Raw genomic sequence first — 24,595 nt, forward strand, 5'->3', positions numbered from 1 at the left:
CCTTTATGCCTGATTTTATTTTTTGAAGATACAGTAATTGTTGTGTTCATATGATTTACATCTGTGCTGCAGCCATCAAGGAGGCGGATGCGTGGTGAAAGAGACTTATCGCAGAGCGAGAGCATTGCCTCCACCCTGTCTGCTGCTGATGATGATGTTGAGCAAGACATTTCGTGTGGCAGCGGCAACGAGGATGAGAGTGACGGTGAGTGTATGATGGTCCACATCCACACGCACATTTATTTGTTTTTAACCTGCAGCAATCACAGTTGTTGTTAAGGTTTTCGGAGGGCTCGGCCACAATCGCAGTTCAGCCACTTGTAACTATCTTTCTCAGGCCTTGGTTGCAATTCAAGCTTAGGACTCGGTCTAATCTTTTGCCAATATCACAGTCTTAGCTTTGATCATAACGGAATTTTGAAATCATAGTGGTCTGTATGGAGTGTATATAATTTGTTTTTATGCCGTCGATGGTGGTTTTACGCGAGCGACTTCGTCAACGGACGCGTTATGTTTTCGAATTATCTGTCCAGCTGTCTGTCCATCCATCCGTGATCGGGTTTTGTTACCGCAATAACTTGAGAATGGCTTTTCTTCTCGTGCTCTGAGCCGGGTTATACATGTGTTCATGAATTATGACATCAAGACGTTTCATAAGAACTACCTCATGAAAAGAACATGCTCCAAAGGCTTGAATTTTCATTGTGTGAGGAACCATCAAGACACACTTTTCAATTTTGAAACATTGTAGCCTTTTATACTTCCTTTAATAATGTTTATATGTAGAACTGATACATTTTCATTGAAAGATCAAGGAAATTATTGGATTACTGACTTCATCCACTCTTGTAGCTAACATGTGGCTCTCAACGAAAACCTTTCTTCTCCTCGCCCGGACAAGGCTGGAGTACTTCAAGGCAGTGTTCTAGGCCCCATCTTATTGATCTCATGTATGATCGCACTGACACTGGAAAATCATCTTTATCTCTTTGCTGTTGACACCACTCTCTGCTACGGCATTCCTCATCCTGGCAGACAGGCAGCAGCCTCTTCACTCTCCTCAGATCTTGACAAAATCACAAACTAGTCAAACACTTGGAACATGTATTTTATCCCTGACATATCCCACACACTTACACTCTCTCTCCGAAAAGGCCATACCACAAACCCTCCCATTTACTTTCTCAGCAACCCTCTCAAATAAGTTCAGTCATTCAAAGTCCTGTGTCTCACTCTCAGCCATGATCTCTCTTGGGCAAGCAACATTTCAAAGTTGATCTCCAAAGCCAGATGCTGACGAGGCAACCTCCATTGTACAAAGTCCTTCCTTGGTACACCTGAACTCTTATCCACCTACAAGGCTTTCTTCTGCAGCTTCATGAAGTACTGGTCTTCCCTCTGGGCTGGCTCCCCTGCCTCATTTCTTGCTCAGCTTGACGCAGTGGAAACCAAGGCCTTCAAGAATATTGGAATCTCTCGCAATGAATCCGAGTCTATGTGTCTATCACTTTGCCATCACAGCCAGGTTGGTGGCCTCTCTGTCTTATGCCGCCTCCTTTCTGATCTTGCACCATCTGCTCTTTCTGTCCTTTGTCATCGTCACCTCATCACATCGTCACCCTCCCCCTTCTTTCCATGTCCTTCCAGCCCCCCCCCTCCCCCCCCCCCCACAACTCCCCTCCCTCTATGGTTCTGCAGGGAACACACGGTCTGCTATCAACCCCATTTAGGTAGTTTGAAACTACCTAAATTCAGGATCACTGCCCGCCTCCACTCATGTGTTCCTCTTTTTTACCACTTTTATAACCAACTTCCACATCCTCTTCAATCTCATTCTTCCCTACAGGTCGTCAAGACAGCAGTTCACAGCCATCTCAGATCGTCCCCAATCCCAAACCATTTTCTGCCCTCGTTAACCTTCGGCCACAGCCATGTGATTTTGCCTGCTTTTTAATAATCATAAAACTGGACGTTGAACCTGCCAATGCCCATGTCTGTCATATCCTTAGGTAACTCGTTTATCTTTGTTTCCATAAATTCCTCCAGTTCATCACTAGCTTTACTCACTCCAATACCCCTCACCAAAGATAATCATGCATGAAACTTTCTTTGAACCTGAGGCCAGAGCTAAAAGTAGACCAAAGTTGTCATGGAAATCTTTTTTCTGGGTTAAGGATAAACTTTTCTTGATGTGGTATTGCTCGCAACGAAAATGGTGCCTAATTTATCTTGACACATTCCCTCCCACACAACCCATCACTCAACCCATCGCGATATGTCCTCTCCTGGCCTCTCTTGCAGGCGCTGAGAACAACAGCTCGGACACTGAGAGTGCTCCGTCTCCACCGGTTCCTTGCACCGCCACAACCAATGAAACTGCTCCTGCAGAAGGGCTCGAGTCATTGAAACTGCAAGACCATGCCAGGCCTGAGGTTGGTTTCTTCATGCTTTGGAATATGAGCCTCAATAATGTTTCCTGTGTTGGAAGTCCTGATATGCCACTTTTGTGTGTTCTTATAAGTTTTCTCCATGGCTTAATCCAGGGCATTTGCGATCTCAGGATTTTAGATTATACTCCAGCCAGCTTGTTTTGACTCGCCAGCATCATGTTGGGATGCAAGTAATTTGTGTTCGTTAAAAATGTGGAGTTTCTTTGAACCGCATTTAATCACCTTTCTGATTTCCACAGTCTGAGCAGGTCAAGGTGGAAAAGGCGATTGAACCCATCCAGAATCCGCCCAGGGAAACCCACCAGCAAGAGGATAAGCCTGTTGAATGCCCGGTGCAAGAGCAGCAGGAAGCAGAGATTGCTGCAAGCTGCATGCTGGTGAGAAACAGTTCTGGAACCCCAGAGGAGGCCGATGAGCAGCCCGCGGCATCAGTGGCAAGTCACGATTCCAGCGCAACGTGCAGTGCAGATGAAGGGGAAGAAACGCGTGGCGGGTGAGTAACTTGTCTTGTTGAAAATTTGAGAACCGCACAGTGGCATGACCTTCTACATCTTATGGTTGTCATTTTCACGGTCTTTTTCTGCAAAACCATTTCATATAAAATTGTTGTGCGTGACTTTTGCCAAAGTGTATGGGGATTGTCTGGGGTGAGGTAGGTTAAAAGGTTTATCACTAAAAGATTGTCTTCCCTAATCATGAAGTGAAACTCTACATTGGTGTTAGTTTGTTTCCATGTCGTTTCCACCCATTGTCACACACATTGTTACCCATTGGTGGATGACTTAGTTTCCTGATGCCATTGGAATGGAAGTCATGATTTCAGCTGTGAAATGTTTTGAAAAAGGAAAACCTTTAGAACTCCCCTTTGTATGTTTGGCATGATTATGGAAAAGCATAAAGTGATGGAATTCCATGTGATGGATAGGTTAAAACTGCGTTGGATACGAAGGCCTTCCCATGGGTTCGTTTTTTTTTAACCACAGCACAAGGTAAGGACCATGTTAGGAGTTTTTGCTAAAGATGACGACACAATAAGTCCAACACTTAGTTTGATGTGTTCAGGCCCTTATTCTCGCATATTATTGCAGGGTACTTTCTCCCAAGCCGAAGCTACCCTGTCCACATGATGTCCAGCTCGTCTCGCCACCACTCCTGGTTGCACCACTGGACCTGCAGCACCAAAAGCAGCGTGTCACGAGCATTCCTCACATGGTGCGGCCTGCTCTCTTGAGTATAGCAGTTACATACTCTCCTCCTAATCCAACCTCCGTCCATCTTCCTTATTGCACATCCTTTCACTTCCACGACCTCTTTTCTCAATGATGTATGCATTTGCGCATGACACCATCAGCTTGCTCAGTAATGAATGAAATGTGTAGTTTTGGAAATGAAAACTATCCTTACATTTCAAGTTTTTGTTTAATACAGTTTGTTTCTAGGTCTCGCGATGGAGCTTGAACGACGAGGATAACGACATTAGGATTTTCCCATGAATTTCAATGTCGATAACAGTAAAGCAATGTACAACGCAGTACAGTATATAGGATATTGAATTTGAACCTGGGATCTCAACAGTATGAGCTTTGTGCTCAGGTGGGATAACCAAACAAGATCATCGTTGGTCTTCGTTGGTGACAAATGAGGCTGAAAACACTACTTTCTGTTGCATTAAGTATGTCAGACATGACCTTAATTGGACAATAATGGTTACCTTTTAATGTTTGTTTGAAGTTATTGTGTAATTACTGTAACCACAAAAAGGAACACATTACATTTGCCACCATTTTCGAACCTGTCACTCTCCTGCCTATACACACCCACCCACCCACACCAACCATCCTCCTTATCTCGTACGTCTCGCCGTTTTGCCTTCTACTTTCCCCTTCCTCTGGTTTCGGCAGTCATTTGTGTGGCAGTGTCGTGAGACTTTCTTATTGCACATCATCTTCTTATTGCACATTTTTGTCGACGTGATATAGACAGGCACACAAGCATTAAAAACCACCGTTTAGAGGCCATTTTTCCCCGCAAAGCGGGGGTTGGCCTTTTCGGGGACCGTGGTAGTTGTTGTTTTTTTGGTCCCCTTTTTGAAGCAATGTTTTACGGCCGGATGCCCTTCCTGACGCCAACCCTTTTTGCCGCCTTCAACGACAAACAGGGAATTACCAGTGAACTGGTACTCAATTGGCCGACCTCGGAAGGATGACAGGCTGAGTCAACCCCCCTGGCATTAATTCGGCGATCGACCGAGATTCGAACCCAGGATCCTAGGATCCTAAGCCGGCACCCTAGCCGCTAGCCCAACACCAGGGAATTGTCGACGTGATATAGACAGGCACACAAGCATTAAGAGAGATTATTCTTTTTAACATGTTGTATCATATTTATGTTTTATTCACAAGTGTCCGAGGTGGTGGAAATGATATCCTGAGAACTCGAGAGGTGTTTTGCAACCACAAATGATTCTACTCTATACACACACACACACACACACACACACACACACACACACACACACACACACACACACACACACACACACACACACACACACACACACACACACACACACACCACGTGATATGGAACATGTTCCTGCAGGTGTATGGTCCGAATCCACCATGCTCTGATGCCTTCAGCATACTTCAGCAGCAAATAAAGGCCGTGGCATCAGAGGGTGTAGTGGTTGTTGCTGGTTCAGAGGCACACGGAGACCAGGCAGCAGCACCAAAAGGGCCCAACGGAATGGCTCTGCCCAAGATGGAAAGCACCGATGTGGAGCCACGATCCAGCCCACTTGTGTTCGGCAGCAGTCCTTCTGGAGTGAACGGTATGTGTGCTGATCGCGCTCCTCACAGTTAAGAATGGGCTTAAAAGGCCTCATGGTTGATTCCAGCAGTTTCCGTCCCATCTCAAGTTATGCTTTGTGCTGGGCTCTGCCTTGATCTGAGCAGTTTATTAAAGCATGGTGTGATGCATCAAGCAGAATTCCTTAAGTAACATAACAGAAAAACGTGGGTACAATCCAAGGCCAATAGCAATAGTGCACATAATGAGAGCTATTGGATGATTATGGTTAACTGTGAACTGTGTGTCTTCTTGTCTTTGACAATCCTTCCTCTTCTCCAATGGATTGATCTCTGATCATCAATTTGGTTTCAGACCAGGTCATTCTACTCTGGATATGTTGCTTCTGCTGTCTCAACAATGGATGGCGGTTTTCAATGCCAAACAGGAAATCAGAGCTGTCTCCCTTGATATATCACGTGCCTTCGATACGGTCTGGCACCCCGCTCTGCTCACAAAACTCTCCTCCTATGGTATCCATGGAAATCTCCACGCATGGCTTGCGGACTTCCTCTCTGGTCGTAGTCAACATGTCGCCCTGAATGGATTTCTCTCATCTCCCCTGCCTGATCTGGCTGGAGTTCCCCAAGGTAGTGTTCTGGGCCCTGTGCTTTTTCTGGTCTTCATCAATGATCTCAACGACTCTCTGGAAAATCCTCTCTATCTCTTTGCTGATGACTCTACTCTCTGTCGCTCCATTCCTCATCCCTCAGATTGGCAGTGTGCAGCCTCCTCACTCTCTGCAGACCTGGACAAAATCACAGACTGGTCAAACAAGTGGAACATGTCTTTCAATCCTGAAAAATCTCACACTCTTACGATGACTCTCCGAAAAGACCAACTGGACAACCCTCCCATTTACTTTCTCAACAATCCTCTCCATGAAATTCTGTCACTCAAGCTTTTGGGTCTCACTATCTGCCATGATCTTTCCTGGGAAAACCACATTTCCAAACTGGCCTCCAAAGCCAGTCGCCGACTGGCCATCCTCCGCCGTGCGAAGTCCTTCTTTGGCACACCTGAGCTCCTCACCACATACAAGGCTCTCATCCGTAGCTCAATGGAATACTGCTCTCCCCTCTGGGCTGGTGCCCCTGCTTCACACCTAGCTCGGCTTCACGCTGTTGAAACCAAAGCTTTCAGAATCATTGGAATCTCCCACGATGAAGCTGATTGTGAGGGCCTTTCACTCACTCACCGCAGGCAGGTAGGTGGTCTTTCTGTCTTCTACCGACTCCTAACTGGACTAGCTTCCCCAGCTCTATCTGTGCTCTGTTCCCCAAATATTCCTACAGGTCGCACAAGATCTGCCAGCAACCCCCTTCTGGTGAAACTGCCAAAATCAAGGCTCTCTGCTCACCTTCACTCTTTCATTCCTCTTTTCTCCTGCCTCTGGAACAAACTCTCTCACTCTCTTCAATCCCACTCATCCCTCCAGGTCTTTAAAACAGCTGTTCACCAATATCTCTGATATGAGATACATCTTATCGACTCTGATCTTATCTTATCTTATCATCTTATCTTATCCATCATCCATCTTATCTTATCCCCTATCCAAAACCTTGATCTTTTCTACCCCCATGAATTCACCCCAGATCCACTTTTTAAAAATACCGACTTCTTTCCTGGAAGTCCTAGCAGTGTCCATGTGTTTTATACCTCTCCCACTCCCCCCCCCCCCCCTTCCCATGCCTCCTCCCCCCAAGCCGTCTCCCTCCCACAGATCTCCCAATGTCCCTGCTCTCTGCTGTTGTACTTGTGTGCTTCCCTCTCTCTCCCCATCTTGTCTCCTGCACCCTTTATTATATGTTTTTTATGTGTCCGTTCTTTTTTCTGTGATTTATGTTAGCTCTTACACGAGCCTCTATGTTGTATACAAAAAAAAATCAAAATCAAATTGCTCTGCTTGGCGTTCCCATGAACCAATCTGCTGGCTTGCAATTTGGCAATCCCCTGAGAGGTTGGTGCCAGAGGTGGTGTCTGTGTGGGTTGGGCTTTCCAAGGATCTCTGTGACGCGTGGGTTTAATTTTTGCGGGTTGCATTCTGTTGTTGTTTGCTCCTAGTACCATTGGTATGGCAAGTTGGATCGACCAGCTCATTACCAAGCACCAGTAGCGTAATCACCACAGTGCTATCCAGACCTTGCCAATTTGCCGGACAGGCTGCGGCTCTGTCAAAGTGTGGGCAGGTTAGGGAGGAGAGCGGATTTGAATCCTGCACTGCTGGGATACAAGGCAAGTGTACAAAGCGCTGCCTCCTGTAAGATGGCGTTGCACTAAGCTCATTCGTACTTGATACTTAGTGCGGCTTCATTGAACTTTGTCCTTTTTTACCACCCACCTAACAGGCCGTGTTCCTACCTACCCTGGTTACTCTGAGCTCACTGCGGTTCCCGGGTTGCCCACGCACATTTCCCCCACACACGCACAACCAGCATTGCGTGAGACTGGAAAGAATGCAGATTCACACCGCCAACCCTTGCTGCCAGGTGAATTTGTTCACTTGTGTGCCAGCTGATTACCCACATAGGAAGAAGACATCTTTGTTGGTGTTTGAATTGTGCATCATGGGAAATTAGATTAATGAACAGGATTAAATAATTATATTGATACATGTGGGAAAATTACATTTCCAGACCAGGAATCAAACCCAGGCCCTCTAGAAAATCATACCAGTGCTCTGCCATCTGAGCTATCTGGGTGCGACCCTGACTGAGCATGCAATTTTCCCACACATATGATTGCCGCTCTCTTTCCGTCAATGCTTCCTGAACTCGCGTTCAGGCCGTTGGTGCTCCTATTGTTGGCAGTGAGTGCCCCAGAAGCATTGACAGAAAGAGAGTGGGAATCATATGTGTGGGAAAATGGCATGCTCAGATGGCAGAGCACTGGTATGATTTTCCAGAGGACCTGGGTTCGATTCATGGTCTGGGCATGTAAGTTTCGCACATGTATCGATATAATCATGGGAAATGCCCTCCTCCAGCCCTTCAACCCCTGCTTTTTTTCTTCAGGCTTACAGCCAGCTCCTCATTTGCTGGAGACAACACGGCAGGGCACATCACGACCTTGCCGCCTCGGCAGCATGCCTGGCCCTCCGCCACTCATCCCATCGGGGAAACCCACTGCTCTGCCTGACAAGCCCACAGTCATCATGGGAGGCAGCTGCATTATGCAGGTGAAAACCTCTTTGCCTTGTACTTCCTAATTCTGTGGCTTAGATGTGTCAAAAAGAACGCCGAATCCAGGATTTGATCCAATGCTCTCTGCATTATGAGGCGACCACTTTTATCATGACATGAAATAGTCACATTACCGTTGACATTGCATAGAATCCTTTCTCGTTCTTTTTTCTTCTATTGAATGAGTTTGGTGAATTATTAGTTAACATCTATTTCCACAGAAACGCCATGTACATTCTAACATGCGTTGTTGTGTACCTACATTGTCTGCTATCTTTATGGCAGTAGGGGAAAACATTACACAATTGGAAGGCACTTCATGGAAACTGTTGTATAAAGTCTTTAAATTACAAGTTTTGTTTGCATTGATATCTTGTATATTGTACAGTTTGCGATTTTCGGACGTGTTTAAAAGGGGAAAAAGGTTCAGCCACAAGAAATATTCCAATTAGTGGTGAAAAGTCTTGTCTTTTATTTTTACTGGGTTGAAGGCCTGTTGGGAAGAACCTTCATACAAATTACCCACTCGTATGCAGACAGACAGACACACACAGACACACACACACACACACACACACACACACACACACACACACACACACACAAAAACACACACACACACACACATATATAGTCTTGTAAATAACATGCTCCCCACCGGCTTTATGTATAGTTTGCGAATTCTTTCCGTAATTCTGTTAATTGTGGGCGTGAGTCTGTTAGTTAGTACACAACGCAGTAGGTGGGACATATCTAGTGTTTAAAACTGTCACACACAGGGTGTTAGAGTAAATGTAGAGGGAAACCACACCTACGTGTCACACTAAGTTAAAAAGTAGTCCTGACCCTTGCATCAGAACCGGTCGTACTCACTTGTGTGGGTTCGGCTTGGGGGCGAGCCTGGCGAAGGAGGGGTGCAGTGTTGCGGTTCTGAGAGTGTAAATATAACATCATTAAAGGTTAAAGGTTTGCCCCCATAGTTAGTCCACAAGCAACACGTAGGCCACCTTAGAACATTAGTTATGTCATAGTATGTGTGAGGATAAGGCCATTTCCATTAGTGATACCTGCGTTGTGTAAAATAAATAAGCTTAGGTCCCGTTCATTTTGCGGCCACCCTCCAAATCGACCTCATTGGGCAGCATCCATCCCGCGCCCTCATTCGGCTAATCCACCTCATTTGTGACGCATTGGGCCGGCAGTGTTAGCGGCCAGCTGCTCACTCAAACTAGTCGGGTGGCCACGAGGTAGGCCTGGAAAGGGGGAGGAGCGCGAGGAAGAGGTGTGGCCGCATCAAGCAGCACGTCAGAAGGCCGTGACGGTGAGGGCAACGACCAACCAGGGCTCGGTGGGCATGGCTTAAGAGGGCGTGGTAAGGGCGCATCGAGCAAGTGCTGGAAGGTTCGCTGAAAAGGCTATATAAGCGCATGCACAAAGCCCTTGAAAGGACTCTCGTGCGAAAGAATCGTTGTATGAGAACTTGCAAAGGACTGGCACGATTCGCGCATGTATAAGGACTCGCATGTTTGGGCTTGCGCACGATAAAGGACACGTGAGGAAAGCGCATTGTAAAGAGGACTTACAGAGGGAGCTTGTGCTGAAAAGGACTGCGCAGAAGAGGGCTTTGTGGAAGAACTGCAAGGGATCGCGTTCTGTGAGATTGACTCCTGCGGGAGAGGCGCTTTGCAGCGAACTGTATTGGGAGCGCATATAAAGCCCGGTTCATTTATTACGTACGTGGCTGAGCAGCGAAGTAACCGCCAGCCAGCCTACCTTTCGCCCCGCATTTAACCCCGTAATTGTCCGCTCCGCGTCAACGACCCGCGGGGAGCTTCTGCCGCCCTGACCATCTGCTTCGCGGTACGAGTCGGGCACCGGAGCGAACTGCCTGGACGCCATCATCCCTGGACAATCGCCCTGACCATCTGCAATCCCCGTGTGAGTGTCTGAGTGTGAAACGGACCCGTGTCCTGGGATAAGTTAAGACTGTATTAAGCTGCACTGTGTGTTCTTCTTCTCCTTCCTGTACAAATTGTAAATAAACCAATCTGTTCTTCCTGTCTTCCAGGAAAGAAGGGAAGTGGGATTGGACCCGAAGTGCGCCTAACGCACTCAAAATTATGAGCGGCCGAAATTTAGTAACATCCAAATTAACATCGTGCCATGGATAGCCAAGACGGTCGGATGCCGGTGGGGGTAAATGAGGAGATAGAGGAGGAATTAGAAATAACCCAGGACCCCCGGGAAGAATTGGGAGAAATAGAGGAAGCAGTAGAGGTAGCAGGGGAAGAAAATGGCGGCGCCTCGCACGTGGCGGTGGAGGCCGAGCCCGCAAAGCCAGGGTACATGCAATTCTTCATGGTGAAATTTATGGCAGAAATGAAGGCTCAGAGTGAGCGATTGGAACACAAAATGGATGCACAGGGGGACCAATCCACCAAAGAAACCCGGGAAATGAAAGAAATGATGGGCACCCGACAACCACCTTTTAGAGGCCATTTTTCCCCGCAAGCGGGGGTTGGCCTTTTTCGGGGACCGTGGTTGTTGTTGTTTTTTTGGTCCCCTTTTTGAAGCAATGTTTTACGGCCGGATGCCCTTCCTGCCGCCAACCCTTTTTGTAGCCTTTTTACGACAAACAGGGAATTACCAGTGAACTGGTACTCAATTTGCCGACCTCGGAAGGATGACAGGCTGAGTCAACCCCCCTGGCGTTAATTCAGCGATCGACCGGGATTCGAACCCAGGATCCTAGGATCCTATGCCGGCACCCTAGCCACTAGCCCAACACCAGGCTCAAAATTACGAGCGGCCGAAATCGTTGCGGGGATCGTTGCCGCGGCGGCGTGCACAATTCGGGCCGGGTCCCGCCCTGTATGGTCGGTGCCATGCCGTGGCGCAAGGGGAAAATGGCACGATTCGAGGGGAGGAAGGCGAGGTCGGACCTTCGCCCCCTGGCGGGCGGGGTGCTCTGGCCGGGGGAGGTTGGGCCACCATGTAGGGGACCGAAAGGCCCTGCGCCGGGATGGCGCCTGGAACCTCGGCCCAAGCATGCCTCCTCCCCAGAATCGAAAATGCCGGACGGACCCAACCAATAGGAGACTGACCACCCGCATGCATTGCTCGGCTTTGCGAAGCCGAGCTGCGAGGATGTATTCCCACCCGACGAGGCTCGAGAGTAGAATGAAATACAGAATGAAATAAATAAAATAAGTGGCAAATTGGACACCCAAAGTGATAAATCCACTCGGGAAATAAAAGGGTTGGAAAGCAAAATGGGGGGCCAAATGAAGGAAATGAGGGAGCCAATTGAAGGACATGGGTGGCCAAATGAAAGAGGGGTTAGTGGGGTTGGAAAACAGGATGGCCACCCAAGAGAATCAAATGGTAGGAATGAAGGACGGGTTAAAAGGGTGTGGTAACAGAATAGGAGGCCAAATAAAAGCGATGGGGAAAGAAATAGAGCGCAGGTAAAGCGGGAAGGTCGCATTGGTACGCGACGAGGTAACGCGATTCGAGAAATGCGTGGAGAGCCGGGTAGAGCAGAGCTCGGTTGGGTGGACTGGGGTAGAAATTGCGACACGGGGTATAGAAAAGCCGACGGCCGCCAAATTAGAAGAGAAAATATTTTAAGCGCGCCGGCGGTCGTTGGGCTAGAAATTGAAATGAAAGAAATAGTGGAAATTGGGGTTGAGGAGACGGCAGACTTAGAAAATCAATCGCGGGAGGAAAAGATGGAATGTACTCAAAGTCTGCATTCGCATTGTGATGTCGTGCTGCCTAACCCCAATGGAAGTTTGCAGTTGGTGCAGGAGAGAAGGATCCCGAAGGTGAGTAGGGTTGTGTATGGCGCGAAAAGATTTTTCGCGCGCTTGGGATCCCGACGTCACCCGGGCGCTCGTAGAAGGTCCGTGGTGCGCTGTGTGAAAGCGAATGGCGCGCGTGTGCAAACGGCGCCGGAGCGCGAGTATGAAACCGAGAGTGAGAGTGAGTGCACAATGGAGTGTATGTGTGAAGAGTGCGACACAGAGTGTGAGATGGATGAAGAGAGTGTGCAAGGATGCACACCAGAGCGTGTTGGAGAGAGTGTGCGGGAGTGCACACCAGAGCACGTGATTGGGTGTGCAGCAGGAGATTGCACACCCGTGGGTAGGTGTGCGCTGAGTGGGTGTGTGCAGGAGTGCACACCCGTGGGTGTTACAGAGGATGTAACAAGAGAGAATGCACGAGAGGAGTGCATGGAAGAGAAGTGTGTAACAGAGTGTGCGAGTAGAATGAGTGCGCCAGGGTGTGCGCGAGGATGTGTAGTAAGGGTTTGTGTGAGCGGCGTGAGTGCGCCTGGGTGGTATGCACGAGTGAGTGCAGTGACGAAATGTGTGGAATGTATGAGAGGCGCTGGGACGCCTTGGTGTTGAATGAGTATGGGAAGGGTCGCGTGGTGTGAGAATGCGACTCGAGCATCGACGCAGACCGGGGCAGCGTTTAGGGTGACGTACAGCCGACGCGAGCTCTCGGAGCGTGGTGCGCTTTGTTTGCTGCGGGGGCCGGCGGGGATTGTTGCTGCAGCGGCGTGCACAATTCGGGCCGGGTCCCGCCCTGTATGGTCGGTGCCGTGCCGTGGCGCAAGGGGAAAACGGCACGATTCGAGGAGAGGAAGGCAAGGTCGGACCTTCGCCCCCTGGCGGGCGCGGTGCTCTGGCCGGGGGAGGTTGGGCCACCATGTAGGGGACCGAAAGGCCCTGCGCCGGGATGGCGCCTGGAACCTCGGCCCAAGCATGCCTCCTCCCCAGAATCGAAAATGCCAGATGGACCCAACCAACAGTAGACTGACCACCCGCATGCATTGCTTGGCTTTGCGAAGCCGAGCTGCGAGGATGTATTCCCACCCGACGAGGCTCGAGAGTAGTGGACTAGTAGTAATGGCGATAGTGATGGCGAATGGTAGTTGTACCATTCCCTTGGGGCACATGAGCTTTAGTTTATGGGGACGGCAGTGAAAGCTAGCCGAGGGCGGGCTAGGATATTGTTAGGGATTTAGAAATGACAATAGGAGACCAAGATTTAAGTAGAGACATTGATACAAGTAGAGGGGACATAGTCAGATTAGGTGGATGTTAATGACGAGGGAAGTGCTTAGTGTAAGGGAAGACGGGAAGCACGAGTATTTGGGGAAATAGTTAGTTAGATGATGCTGTGTGTGTGAGTATGAGGATGAGCTTTATAGTCAGGGCCCTGAGGGATATTTTGGTTCAGACTCTTCCAAAAGCATCAAATTTGGCGCAGATGTTGCCCATGCCATACTCTTTCGATTTTTGACGGGCGCCAAGGGCGGTATGATCCGGGGACCATACCGGTCCATCCCGCCATGTCACCTGACCTATGACGTCATAATTAGGATATGCATCCAATCACATGGCGTACTATAAGTGGTCAAAGTTCAAAATGAATCGATCGAAAAATGAAGGCAGGGATCCATTTTTAAGGTTTTCATAAAATCCAATATGGCCACCAGGTCACATGACCTATGACGTCATATTTATGACATGTATACAATCATGTATACATGAACCCGGATCATGATCGCACAAAAATTAAACACAAGGATATGGCATACAGTTCATAAAACATCAAAATCCGTACCTTTGTAATTAGACTGATGAACTGCATATGCCTGAAAATTAGGAAATAGACATGTAAATATTTCCTCTAATTGTCAAAAATAAGGTCAGAGTTCGATTACCCAACCCAGAAACATAAAATGGTGAACCTCGCGTAAATCTTGACAAAAAACTCAAAAACCGACATGTTTGACTCAAAAATGACCTTTAAGATGACCTTGAGGGTTGGCCTTGACCTCGAATCATCAAAATAACATCATAATTGGATTCCTCGACCTCGAAAACCCCTGAAAAGTGGTATCATACATGATTCCAACCCTTTTGGTTATTTAACTGATTTTCCTCTAATCCGGTGGCGGCCATTTAGTATTTCGCCAATATGGGGCCCGCGGGGGGGGGGGGGGGGGCGCCCGTGAAAAATTGAAAGAGTATGGCATGGGAAACATCTGGGCCAAATTTGGTGTTTTTGGAAGAATTTGAACCAAACGGCCCCAAAATATCCCTAAGGGCCCTGACTATTAGGCACAAATGAGGAATTGAGTGAAATTGTTTGTGGATGAACTTGGTGAAATGAGGCATTGGTCGGGGATGACCAGAGAAAGTGTATAAGTGGTGTATTGAGGATGTGTGTAAGTGTGTTGAGTGAATGACTTGCATGGGGTGCAAGTGAAGAACAGGGATGTGGAATAAATGGTGTGGAGTAAATGGTATAGAATGAGTGGTGTGGAGTGCATGGTGCGAAGGAGTGGATGGGGGAGGATGGACCCCTTCACGAATACCCGGGGAGGGTAGTTTAAAAGTAGGTAGAGGGTTTAGGTAAATTGTTTGGATATTGACATCTGTGGTGCAGGTAGTAGCAAGTTGTTGCTTTGAGGGGTGCATAAGTCTGTGGAGGTGGCTGGGCGTGTGGGCTTAATTGGTAAGTATGGTTATTCGGGCACCCCGCCACTGGTAGTCTGTCGGCCAGCTGAGGCCGCAGGTATGCTCTGGGAGCCAGGTAGAGTCCAGTGTCGTGTTCAGTGGGGCCCGAGGATCCTAAGAGAGGACCCGGGTAGCCCAATTCCAGAGAGGGCATCAGTGGGGTGAGAGAGCCAGGAGGGCCTTCCCCAGTATAGGGTAGTTGTAGGAGCTAGGCAAGCTCGGGTGGCGACTTCAGTGGCGGAGGTGCGCAGGTAAGTAGGACCTGCTGGTAGAGCCACACGACCCAGCCCCGAAATTGTGCGAAGGCACAGTATTGAAAAAATGGGGGAGTGAGACCCCAAATTTGGGAGGCACCACAGGATGGTCAATGGGAATAGGTTTCTATAACCACATAGTTTAAAGATGCCAATTGGCAGGGCAAGACCCCGGGTAGTGTAAAGAGTTAATGTTATTAGAGGATAGTTAGGATGAAATCTCTTCACACCATCCCCATCCACTCACCAAGGTGACAGGACTCCACACCAGATTTTTGCAAATGTTTGGAATGTAAGACGCATCATGACGTGGGTGAGACATTGTGTGTAATTCCATCCCTTCCTTCTTGGGAGGGATTGGCTGACGAATTTGGTTTAGGGGGAGATATGGGAGATATGGGAGACAAGACGGTAGAGACGGAATTTGTAAAGTGTAAATATGGGGAGGGGCAAGGGTAGTGTAGGCGACATGGGGGGTTACGTACGGCTAGGGACGAGCTTTCTCCGCTCGCTCTCCCGCGCCCCTCATGTTGCATTGCCTTGCATTATGTGTACCCTTGCACCCTTTCCCCCCGCTGACTCTCTCCGTTTTGTCTTTCCTCCCCACCTATGGACCCATTATCTTTTGTTGAGGGGAGTGTGCAGGTACCCTGAGCTGTGTGGCTGCACCTTTGCGCTGCACCCTGCTACCTGTTGCCTGCACCGGTACACCTATGGAACCACATGTTCTGTGGCCTGGCACCTTTGCTGGGGCAGACAATTGCTGCAAGCATTACCTTGCCCTGCGGACCACTGTTACAAGTGGCATCAATGCCATGCAGTCGGACCACCTAAGTTGGCCCTGCTGGCCGAAATAAAAATGGACACGGTTTGTGCCTTTTTATTAATTCCTTTGGTGTGTCAGGAAAGAAGACTTCAAGTTTTGACGATGGCACACCATAGACGAAGCAAGAAGACGCCGCAGCCCAGCAGCCAAGCACAACACATCATTGATTCTTGACATATGAATGTGCATTTATTGATGATTGTGCATGATTGTGCATTTTTGGTGCATATGGGTGTATGGTGTATTGGTGCAGTGCATTCTGTGCTTCTCCTTTTCAAAATTTCTCTTCTTTCCCACAAAAGAACAGGTCCTGGGTTCTAGAATTGTAAATAATTAGGGTTAGTCTTGTAAATAACATGCTCCCCACCGGCTTTATGTATAGTTTGCGAATTCTTTCCGTAATTCGGTTAATTGTGGGCGTGAGTCTGTTAGTTAGTACACAACGCAGTAGGTCGGACATATCTAGTGTTTAAAACTGTCACACACAGGGTGTTAGAGTAAATGTAGAGGGAAACCACACCTACGTGTCACACTAAGTTAAAAAGTAGTCCTGACCCTTGCATCAGAACCGGTCGTACTCACTTGTGTGGGTTCAGCTCGGGCACGAGCCTGGCGAAGGAGGGGTGCAGTGTTGTGGTTCTGAGAGTGCAAATATAACATCATTAAAGGTTAAAGGTTTTCCCCCATAGTTAGTCCACAAGCAACACGTAGGCCACCTTAGAACATTAGTTATGTCATAGTATGTGTGAGGATAAGGCCATTTCCATTAGTGATACCTGCGTTGTGTAAAAGAAATAAGCTTAGGTCCCGTTCATTTTGCGGCCACCCTCCAAATCGACCTCGTTGGGCAGCATTCATCCTGCGCCCTCATTCGGCTAATCCACCTCGTTTGTTACGCGTTGGGCCGGCAGCGTTAGCTGCCAGCTGCTCGCTCGAACTAGTCGGGTGGCCACGAGGTAGGCCTGGAAAGGGGGAGGAGCGCGAGGAAGAGGTGTGGCCGCATCAAGCAGCACGTCAGAAGGCGGTGACGGTGAGGGCAACGACCAACCAGGGCTCGGTGGGCATGGCTTAAGAGGGCGTGGTAAGGGCGCATCTAGCAAGTGCTGGAAGGTTCGCTGAAAAGGCTATATAAGCGCATGCACAAAGCCCTTGAAAGGACGCTCGTGCGAAAGAATTGTTGTATGAGAACTTGCAAAGGACTGGCACGATTCGTGCATGTATAAGGACTCGCATGTTTGGGCTTGCGCACGATAAAGGACTCGTGAGGAAAGCGCATTGTAAAGAGGACTTACAGAGGGAGCTTGTGCTGAAAAGGACTGCGCGGAAGAGGGCTTTATGGAAGAACTGCAAGGGATCGCACTCTGTGAGAGGACTCCTGCGGGAGAGGCACTTTGCAGCGAACTGTATTGGGAGCGCATATAAAGCCCGGTTCATTTATTACGTACGCGGCTGAGCCGCAAAGTAATCGCCAGCCAGCTTACCTTTCGCCCCGCATTTAACCCCGTAATTGTCTGCTCCGCGTCAATGACCCACGGGGAGCTTCTGCCGCCCTGACCATCTGCTTCGCGGTACGAGTCGGGGATCGGAGCGAACTGCCTGGAAGCCATCATCCCTGGACCATCGCCCTGACCATCTGCAATCCCCGTGTGAGTGTGTCTGAGTGTGAAACGGGCCCGTGTCCTCGGATAAGTTAAGACTAGATAAGATAAGATAAGTTTCCCCCCCCCCCCCCCCCCTTCACATGCCTCCCCCCAAAGCCCTCTCCCTCCCACAGATCTCTCGATGTCTCCATGTCTCTCGGTCCCTGCTCTCAAATGTTGTGTTTGTGTCCTTCCCCCTCTCTCCCCATCTTGTCTACCGCTCCCGATGTTATTTGTTTTATGTGTCTGTTTGTCTTTCTGTGTGATTGATGTTCGCTCTTTCACGAGCCTCGATCTTGTATACAAAAAAAAAAAAAAAAAAAAAAAAAAAAAAAAAAAAAAAAAAAAAAAAAAAAAAAAAAAAAAAAAAAAAAAAAAAAAAAAAAAAAAAAAAAAAAAAAAAAAAAAGACTGTATTAAGCTGCACTGTGTGTTCATCTTCTCATTCCTGTACAAATTGTAAATAAACCAATCTGTTCTTCCTGTCTTTCCTGATTCGATCGTATCAGTGTTTTCCTCCATTGGGTAAGCGTGGCACGATTCGGAACCGCTCAGATCGGGTTTAGTTCTTGTTAACGGCTCGGATCACGGCTCACTGTCGCTCGGCGTTTCCACTTATAACGGTGATTCGGGCGGGGTTATTTCCTTGCTTCCTGGGAGGCGTTGGTTATAGGAAATCGGCCTACCACCCTATTCAACGCCGTCCGGAAGGAACGTCATAGCCCCGGATCGCGTCGGCTAGTAAAAGACAAGGGGACTAACCCAGGGGAAAGGCCGACGCTGAGATTCGCAATATATATATATATATATATATATATATACATACACACACACATATACAGACTTGGCATTTAATTTAATATGGAATATTAATTTTTTTCTTGACTTGGGTTTACTTTCTTAACTCGGTATATCAATCTGGTGAGTTTCTTTTACACTTTGGTGAATTTTTTGTTAAAAGAACCATGTCACTGATTGTCTGTCGCAGCAAGAATTCAACAACAGGATTATATCACAGGTGGCGTGGCAAAATGTACGGACAGGTGCATTTGATGATTGGCTTCACAGTCGGGTATACAAGGGTTGTTGCGTTCTGTATTAGTGGAAAACAACTGCTGCACGTCTCCAAAAGTTATTGCCGCTTCCTCTGGAGATGGTCCGTCAACTCGACAATGCTGTTTGTCATGGAGTGGTGACTTTACGAAATTACGGCATGAAACAGCATGCTATTGCTCGGCAGTATGGCATCACTCGAGGTCAGGTGTCAAATATCCTGAAACGAAATGCTCAGAGGGGTGTCCCTACTCCAATACCGAGGCCAGGACGTCCCCGCAGAACCAGAAGGAGGGATGATTGCCAGCTGCACCGGTTAGTCCGCAATGGCCGTACCAAGTCAGCTAATCGGCTTAGGGCTGAGTGGCAGCAACTGACAAATGTGCCTGTATCCAGAAGGCTAGTCAACCAACGACTGGTTCAAGCAGGCTATCATGCCAGGCGTCCCCTGAGAAAGCCACGCCTGACCAGACAACACTGCCAGCGCCGATTGCAGTGGGCCAGAGAGCACCGTCAATGGCAGCCAGGACACTGGAATCACGTGATCTTCAGTGACGAGTCTAGATTTCTGGTCTATCGTCAAGATGGCCATGTCCGAGTGCACAGACAAGTGCATGAAGCCTACAACAAAGATTGTATAGTGCCAAGAGTCCAAGCTGGAGGTGGTGGGGTGACCGTTTGGGCTGCTTTTCATGCAGGGGGCAAAACTGACCTGGTTGTTCTGAATGGAAACCTGAACCAGTTCAAGTACAGGGCCATTCTGGAAGAAACATTGCTTCCATTTGCTCGTGCAGCCTTTCGAGGAAACGTCTTCCAAGATGACAATGCACGGCCTCATCGTGCTCGCATGATCTAACACTTTCTTGCTGACCGTGGTGTAGAGCATATGGAGTGGCCTGCCATGTCCCCGGATATGAATCCGATAGAGAACTTGTGGGCAGAATTAACGCGTCAAATCGACCACTTGGACCAGCAGCCGACCTCTGTGCGTGAATTGCAGCAGGCTATTTTCACTGCATGGCAAGCGATTCCTGTCCAAACCTTGGCAAATCTCGTGAACAGCATGCCTCAACGTGTACGTGCTCTCCTGAATGCTCGTGGGGGTTACACGAAGTACTGAACTGTAATTTTTCTGTCTGTAATCCCAGTCGTAATTTAACTTTTGTTTTTGTTAAAAAAACAATTTGGCTAATGTGCAAAATAAAGAGATACTTCTGGAAAACGTACAGAAGTTTAACACAGTACTGTCCATGAATTGAGTTCGATATCAGTTTACATCAATTTCAAGGATCAATTTATTTGTTTCGAAATGTCAAATGTCGTTTTTGTTTCTTTTAAAGGTCACATTAACAAAATCTAGAATAATTTCAACATAATTCCAATGAACTTTTGGTTCTAAGACATCTTGAAAAGTAAGTTCACCCCCACAAAAAAAATATTCCATATTAAATGCCAAGTCTGTATATTCCCCCCCCCCCCCCCCCCTTCCTACTTCCTTACCCCCCACACCTTTACACTATTTCCTTTTTGTTCTGCTATGTTCGGCTCTGTTTTGTGTCCTAGCTGTCTCTGCGTACTCTTCCCAGAAAAACCCCTTCTTCGCTCCTCTGGTCTCTTTTGCTCCCTCACTGGGATTGTGAGCACATGCCATTTCGATACCAATGTAAGGTGTTTTACAAAGTATGGAGGACCCTGCTTTGGTTTTCTGTTATTTTCCACTTGTGCTTTGTTTGCATTACATTTATTTCTCAATCGGGTCGAAGGCTAATGGACGACCTGTAGCACAAATCACACGCACTTTATGTGCAGATAGAGACATTAGAAAACACAGGACTTGAGTACAGACAAGCACAGCCAGTGACCTTGGGACAAGTGATGGATCTCAGATCTACTGTAATCTATATGTTCTGTATTGGCAAGGTTCTGCACTGTCAGCCCTGGTTCTCAAATCTACCGTAATATAGATACCCCGCCACCCCGGCGATGTCTGAATTGTTAAATGCTATCTTCTTGGTATTTTAATAGGCATAGGATCAGCCATGGAGTATTAAAGCACAACTTACTCCCTTCCAATTGTTGGGTACTTGCTATTGGAGTAGTGGAAGAGTTTACTGAGGGGAGAATTTTAGTTGTAAAGGGGCTTACAGTAATTGTCGACATACATCTGAATCAAATGTATGTACAGCCACAATTATTTAGAAATTGCCCCTCTAAGCTGAAAAGCATTTTGGATTTGATGAAAACTTGAATGATAATCCCAGCAGCTCCCAATTTTTGAGTTATGATATGTTATTGTGCTCTTGCCTCTTGGTAACACGTCTGTTTGTGCTCAAATTGTCATCATCCTGTGACTCCATTTCCACTCTTTTTGTTTTTCTACTAGTCCATGCAGGGCAACCCAGTGTATGGTCATAGTGCAGCACATGGGCGCCTGGCATTCCCAACAGATCCTGGCAAAACAGCCATGGGCTCAATATCTCTGGGCACCCCACGGCAAGCCGAGGCAAATAAGCACTGTAAGTTGTGCCCTTCCTCCCCTTTACTTCCATGATCACACCCGCACACATGAGCATGCGCTTGTACACACACACACACACACACACACACACACACACACACACACACACACACACACACCCCAGATTACCACTGTGAAAGCTCTTCTGTGTTTATTTAAATTAACAGTTTCCAATAAGAGGGATGATTCAGTATTCACCCTATATAAATTCATTATGCTCTTTTTACGCTGTGCACACCATGCGAAATGCGTGGTTAAACAATTGGTTTACCTTGCATGTGTGTGTGTGTGTGTGTTTCTGTCTACAAACGTCAGTTTATTATCGAGGAACAACTTAATTTCAATTGAATGTTATGTTTTGAACATGAATCGGAAAACGAACCTGTAGTTTAGCATTTCATTTTTTTTTTTAAAGCTTCTTTGCCTCCACATTTTTCCAATCGTGCATGTACAGAGAGGAGTGAGATTGTTTTTTTGTTTTTTTTTGTATACAACATCGAGGCTCGTTGAAGAGCTAGCACATAAAACACAAAAAGCACAAACGGGCATGTAAAACAATAAGGGGAGGGGGAGACAAGATGGGGAGAGAGAGGGAAGCACACAAGCACAACAGTAGAGAACAGGGGCATCGGGAGATCTGTTCGAAGGGAGAGGGCTGGGGGGGGGGGCGGGGAGGGAAGGGGTACACGGTACAAAACAAACGGACACTACTAGGAATTTCAGGAATGAAGTCGAGGATTGAAAGATGTGGATTTGGGGTGTATTAACGGGGGTAGAGAAGATCAAGGTTTTGGATGGGGGAAGACAAGACAAGAGATGGTGGTGAACAGCTGTTTTAAAGACCTGGAGGGAGGAGTGGGATTGAAGAGAGTGTGGGAGTTTGTTCCAGAGGTGGGAAAAAAGAGGAATGAAAGAGTGAAGGTGAGCAGAGAGTCTTGATTTTGGCAGTTTCACCAGAAGAGGGTTGCTAGCAGATAATTATCTTACTCTGTCTGCCTGTCCAGCAGTCAAGCAAAATTTAAAATCATTCCAAATAGAAAACTTACTGTTTTTAAGGATGTCATAAAGGACACAAACAACAGGCATGAATAACTAATGTAACGTGTTCGACAAGGCGGTGTAAAAGGTGCTGCATCAACGGTCGTAAACTTTCAAACAAAATTATTTCTACAATCTATAAAATCTTTATTTTATTTAAATTGAATTATACAAGTGAGATACCCGTGCTACGCACGGGTGGGGGCCCAGAAGCAAACAGGCAATGCAGATATGGCGAATGCTAAAGCATGAAACCAATAAATTCCACATTCCTGTAGCACCTTCAGTTGCACGCCAGACATGGACAGCAAGTTCCTGAAGGACTTCCATGAACAACGTACCCGTTCGCAAACAAACGGTTACGTTCACGTATAGAAACATCGATCATGGGTCCGTGGCGAATCTGCATATGGCGATCCGCAAAGTTCACGTTTGGAAAGTAGAAACCATCACGGCATGTCGTCATTCACTTGAACTCGATATCTCTTTTTTCATTCCAAACAACATAACTCCAATCACAACTGAATCACAAAATAAACTTTTAACAACATTGTTAATGTTTCCTTCATTGTAAAAACTACCAAGTCAACAGTTAAAAGGATTTTGAGCCGATAGGTGTTACAGCCTCGGCAAGATCGATGGAGACAGCGAACTGTTCGCTTATACACCGCCCAAATAGCTATGTGGAATTCTCTCATGTAGAGATTAAACCCACGCCGTTTGAGCTTTGGCCGAGGTCATTATTTACTTTTAATGATGTTTATATACGAAGCAAAAAGAAGATAATTGGTTTTGGGTCGTCCTTTCCGCATATCTCGTGGGATTGTGAGTTGGAGAGACGGCCGTGATGGCGGGGAGGGGGTTGGCATTGTCTCAAGCGGGGATTCAACCCATGTCCTTATAAAAGGTCTTTGTCCGAGGTCATTATTTACTTTTAATGATGTTTATATACGAATCAAAAAGAAGATAATTGGTTTTGGGTCGTCCTTTCCGCATATCTCGTGGGATTGTGAGTTGGAGAGACGGCCGTGATGGCGGGGAGGGGGTTGGCATTGTCTCAAGCGGGGATTCAACCCATGTCCTTATAAAAGGTCTTTGTCCGAGGTCATTATTTACTTTTAATGATGTTTATATACGAATCAAAAAGAAGATAATTGGTTTTGGGTCGTCCTTTCCACATATCTCGTGGGATTGTGATTTGTAGAGACAACTGTGATGGCGGGGAGGGGATTGGCATTCTCTCAAGCAGGGATTCAACCCATGTCCTTATGGAAGGTCTTTGTCCGAGGTCACCGAGTCCGATCGGTGCAGCTCTGCAGCGATCGGTGCAGCCGTTTATGCGGCACTCGGGAAAATAACGTTATGCGGGATGTTGTGAGAAATCAAGATTCTACAACATTGTCCCAATAGTAGGTTTAATTCAGTTTCGATCTCTGGCAACACCTGTAAGAAATAATCAAGCATTGTATCAGTATTTCATAATCATGGGAGTAGCAATCAATTATAGCAATTAGTGCAAGCAAGCCTGGATCATCTAGATATACGCACCATTCGAGTATACACTATCACACAGAATAAATGCCACAGGAATGTCTTGGTGCGATGTTCGTCCGAGTTCTTATAGAAGCCTCTCAGTGGTTGGAGACAGCATAACACCTGGGTTCAACTTAGACACAATTTCATTACATTCTCCCCGCCGTTAAAACTACACTTCCGCTAAGGCAGAAATCAAGCTAGCAGCACATAGTAGCAGAGTAATATCAGTGAGCAGCAGTTGCCAGTCCATGTCAGTCAGACCCAACCATGGCTGTCGGGGCAGCGAATCTCTCTCCCGGCACGGGTCCGGTAACTACCGGGTATTACATCCCCAAGACTGGAGTCCCCTGCGTCAGAGTAGCCGCCTAAGTCAGGTGACGGTGGTGGCCCCACAGAGCTAGCCGGATCGGGTGCATGTAGCGGTGAGGAAGCCGGCAGATACTCCATAGGCTGGTCAATGGGTGGATCAATGGAATCGTAAGCTGGTTCGTCAACTTCCCCGCATGGGGCCAGGTGGCGTACTGAGACCGTCGACTCCCGTCCATTGGGCAACAACACACGAGCGTGCTCGGGGTTAGCTTGGAGAATCTGCACCTTATCCACCAGCAGGTCATATTTACTCATGCGAACTGCCCGTTTGAGAAAAGGCGGTCCCGGCTCAGCAAGCCAACTCGGTAAAGGCCGGGCACTACCCGAATACCTCGGGTAACGAAACG

The 24,595-nt window shown here is 47.5% G+C and overlaps 1 protein-coding gene across 11 annotated transcripts in view; it reads left to right on the forward strand.

Annotated features, from left to right (window-relative positions):
- NCOR1 (nuclear receptor corepressor 1) overlaps positions 1 to 24,595 on the forward strand; it is a 376,183-nt gene that overhangs the window by 169,084 nt on the left and 182,504 nt on the right. For 10 of the 11 annotated variants that reach the window (XM_078780340.1, XM_078780342.1, XM_078780346.1 and 7 more), the window contains exons 19-27: positions 73 to 205; positions 2,302 to 2,432; positions 2,690 to 2,943; positions 3,539 to 3,662; positions 5,052 to 5,280; positions 7,362 to 7,532; positions 7,646 to 7,786; positions 8,312 to 8,475; positions 21,171 to 21,303. In XM_078780340.1, coding sequence (XP_078636466.1) covers positions 73 to 205; positions 2,302 to 2,432; positions 2,690 to 2,943; positions 3,539 to 3,662; positions 5,052 to 5,280; positions 7,362 to 7,532; positions 7,646 to 7,786; positions 8,312 to 8,475; positions 21,171 to 21,303 — 1,480 coding nt within the window. The remainder of the gene's footprint in view (positions 1 to 72; positions 206 to 2,301; positions 2,433 to 2,689; positions 2,944 to 3,538; positions 3,663 to 5,051; positions 5,281 to 7,361; positions 7,533 to 7,645; positions 7,787 to 8,311; positions 8,476 to 21,170; positions 21,304 to 24,595) is intronic. The other variant, XM_078780347.1, reaches the window with a different exon arrangement.

Source organism: Myxine glutinosa, chromosome 6 (assembly GCF_964187855.1).
Source record: "Myxine glutinosa chromosome 6, kmMyxGlut1.1, whole genome shotgun sequence".
Lineage (NCBI taxonomy): Eukaryota > Metazoa > Chordata > Myxini > Myxiniformes > Myxinidae > Myxine > Myxine glutinosa.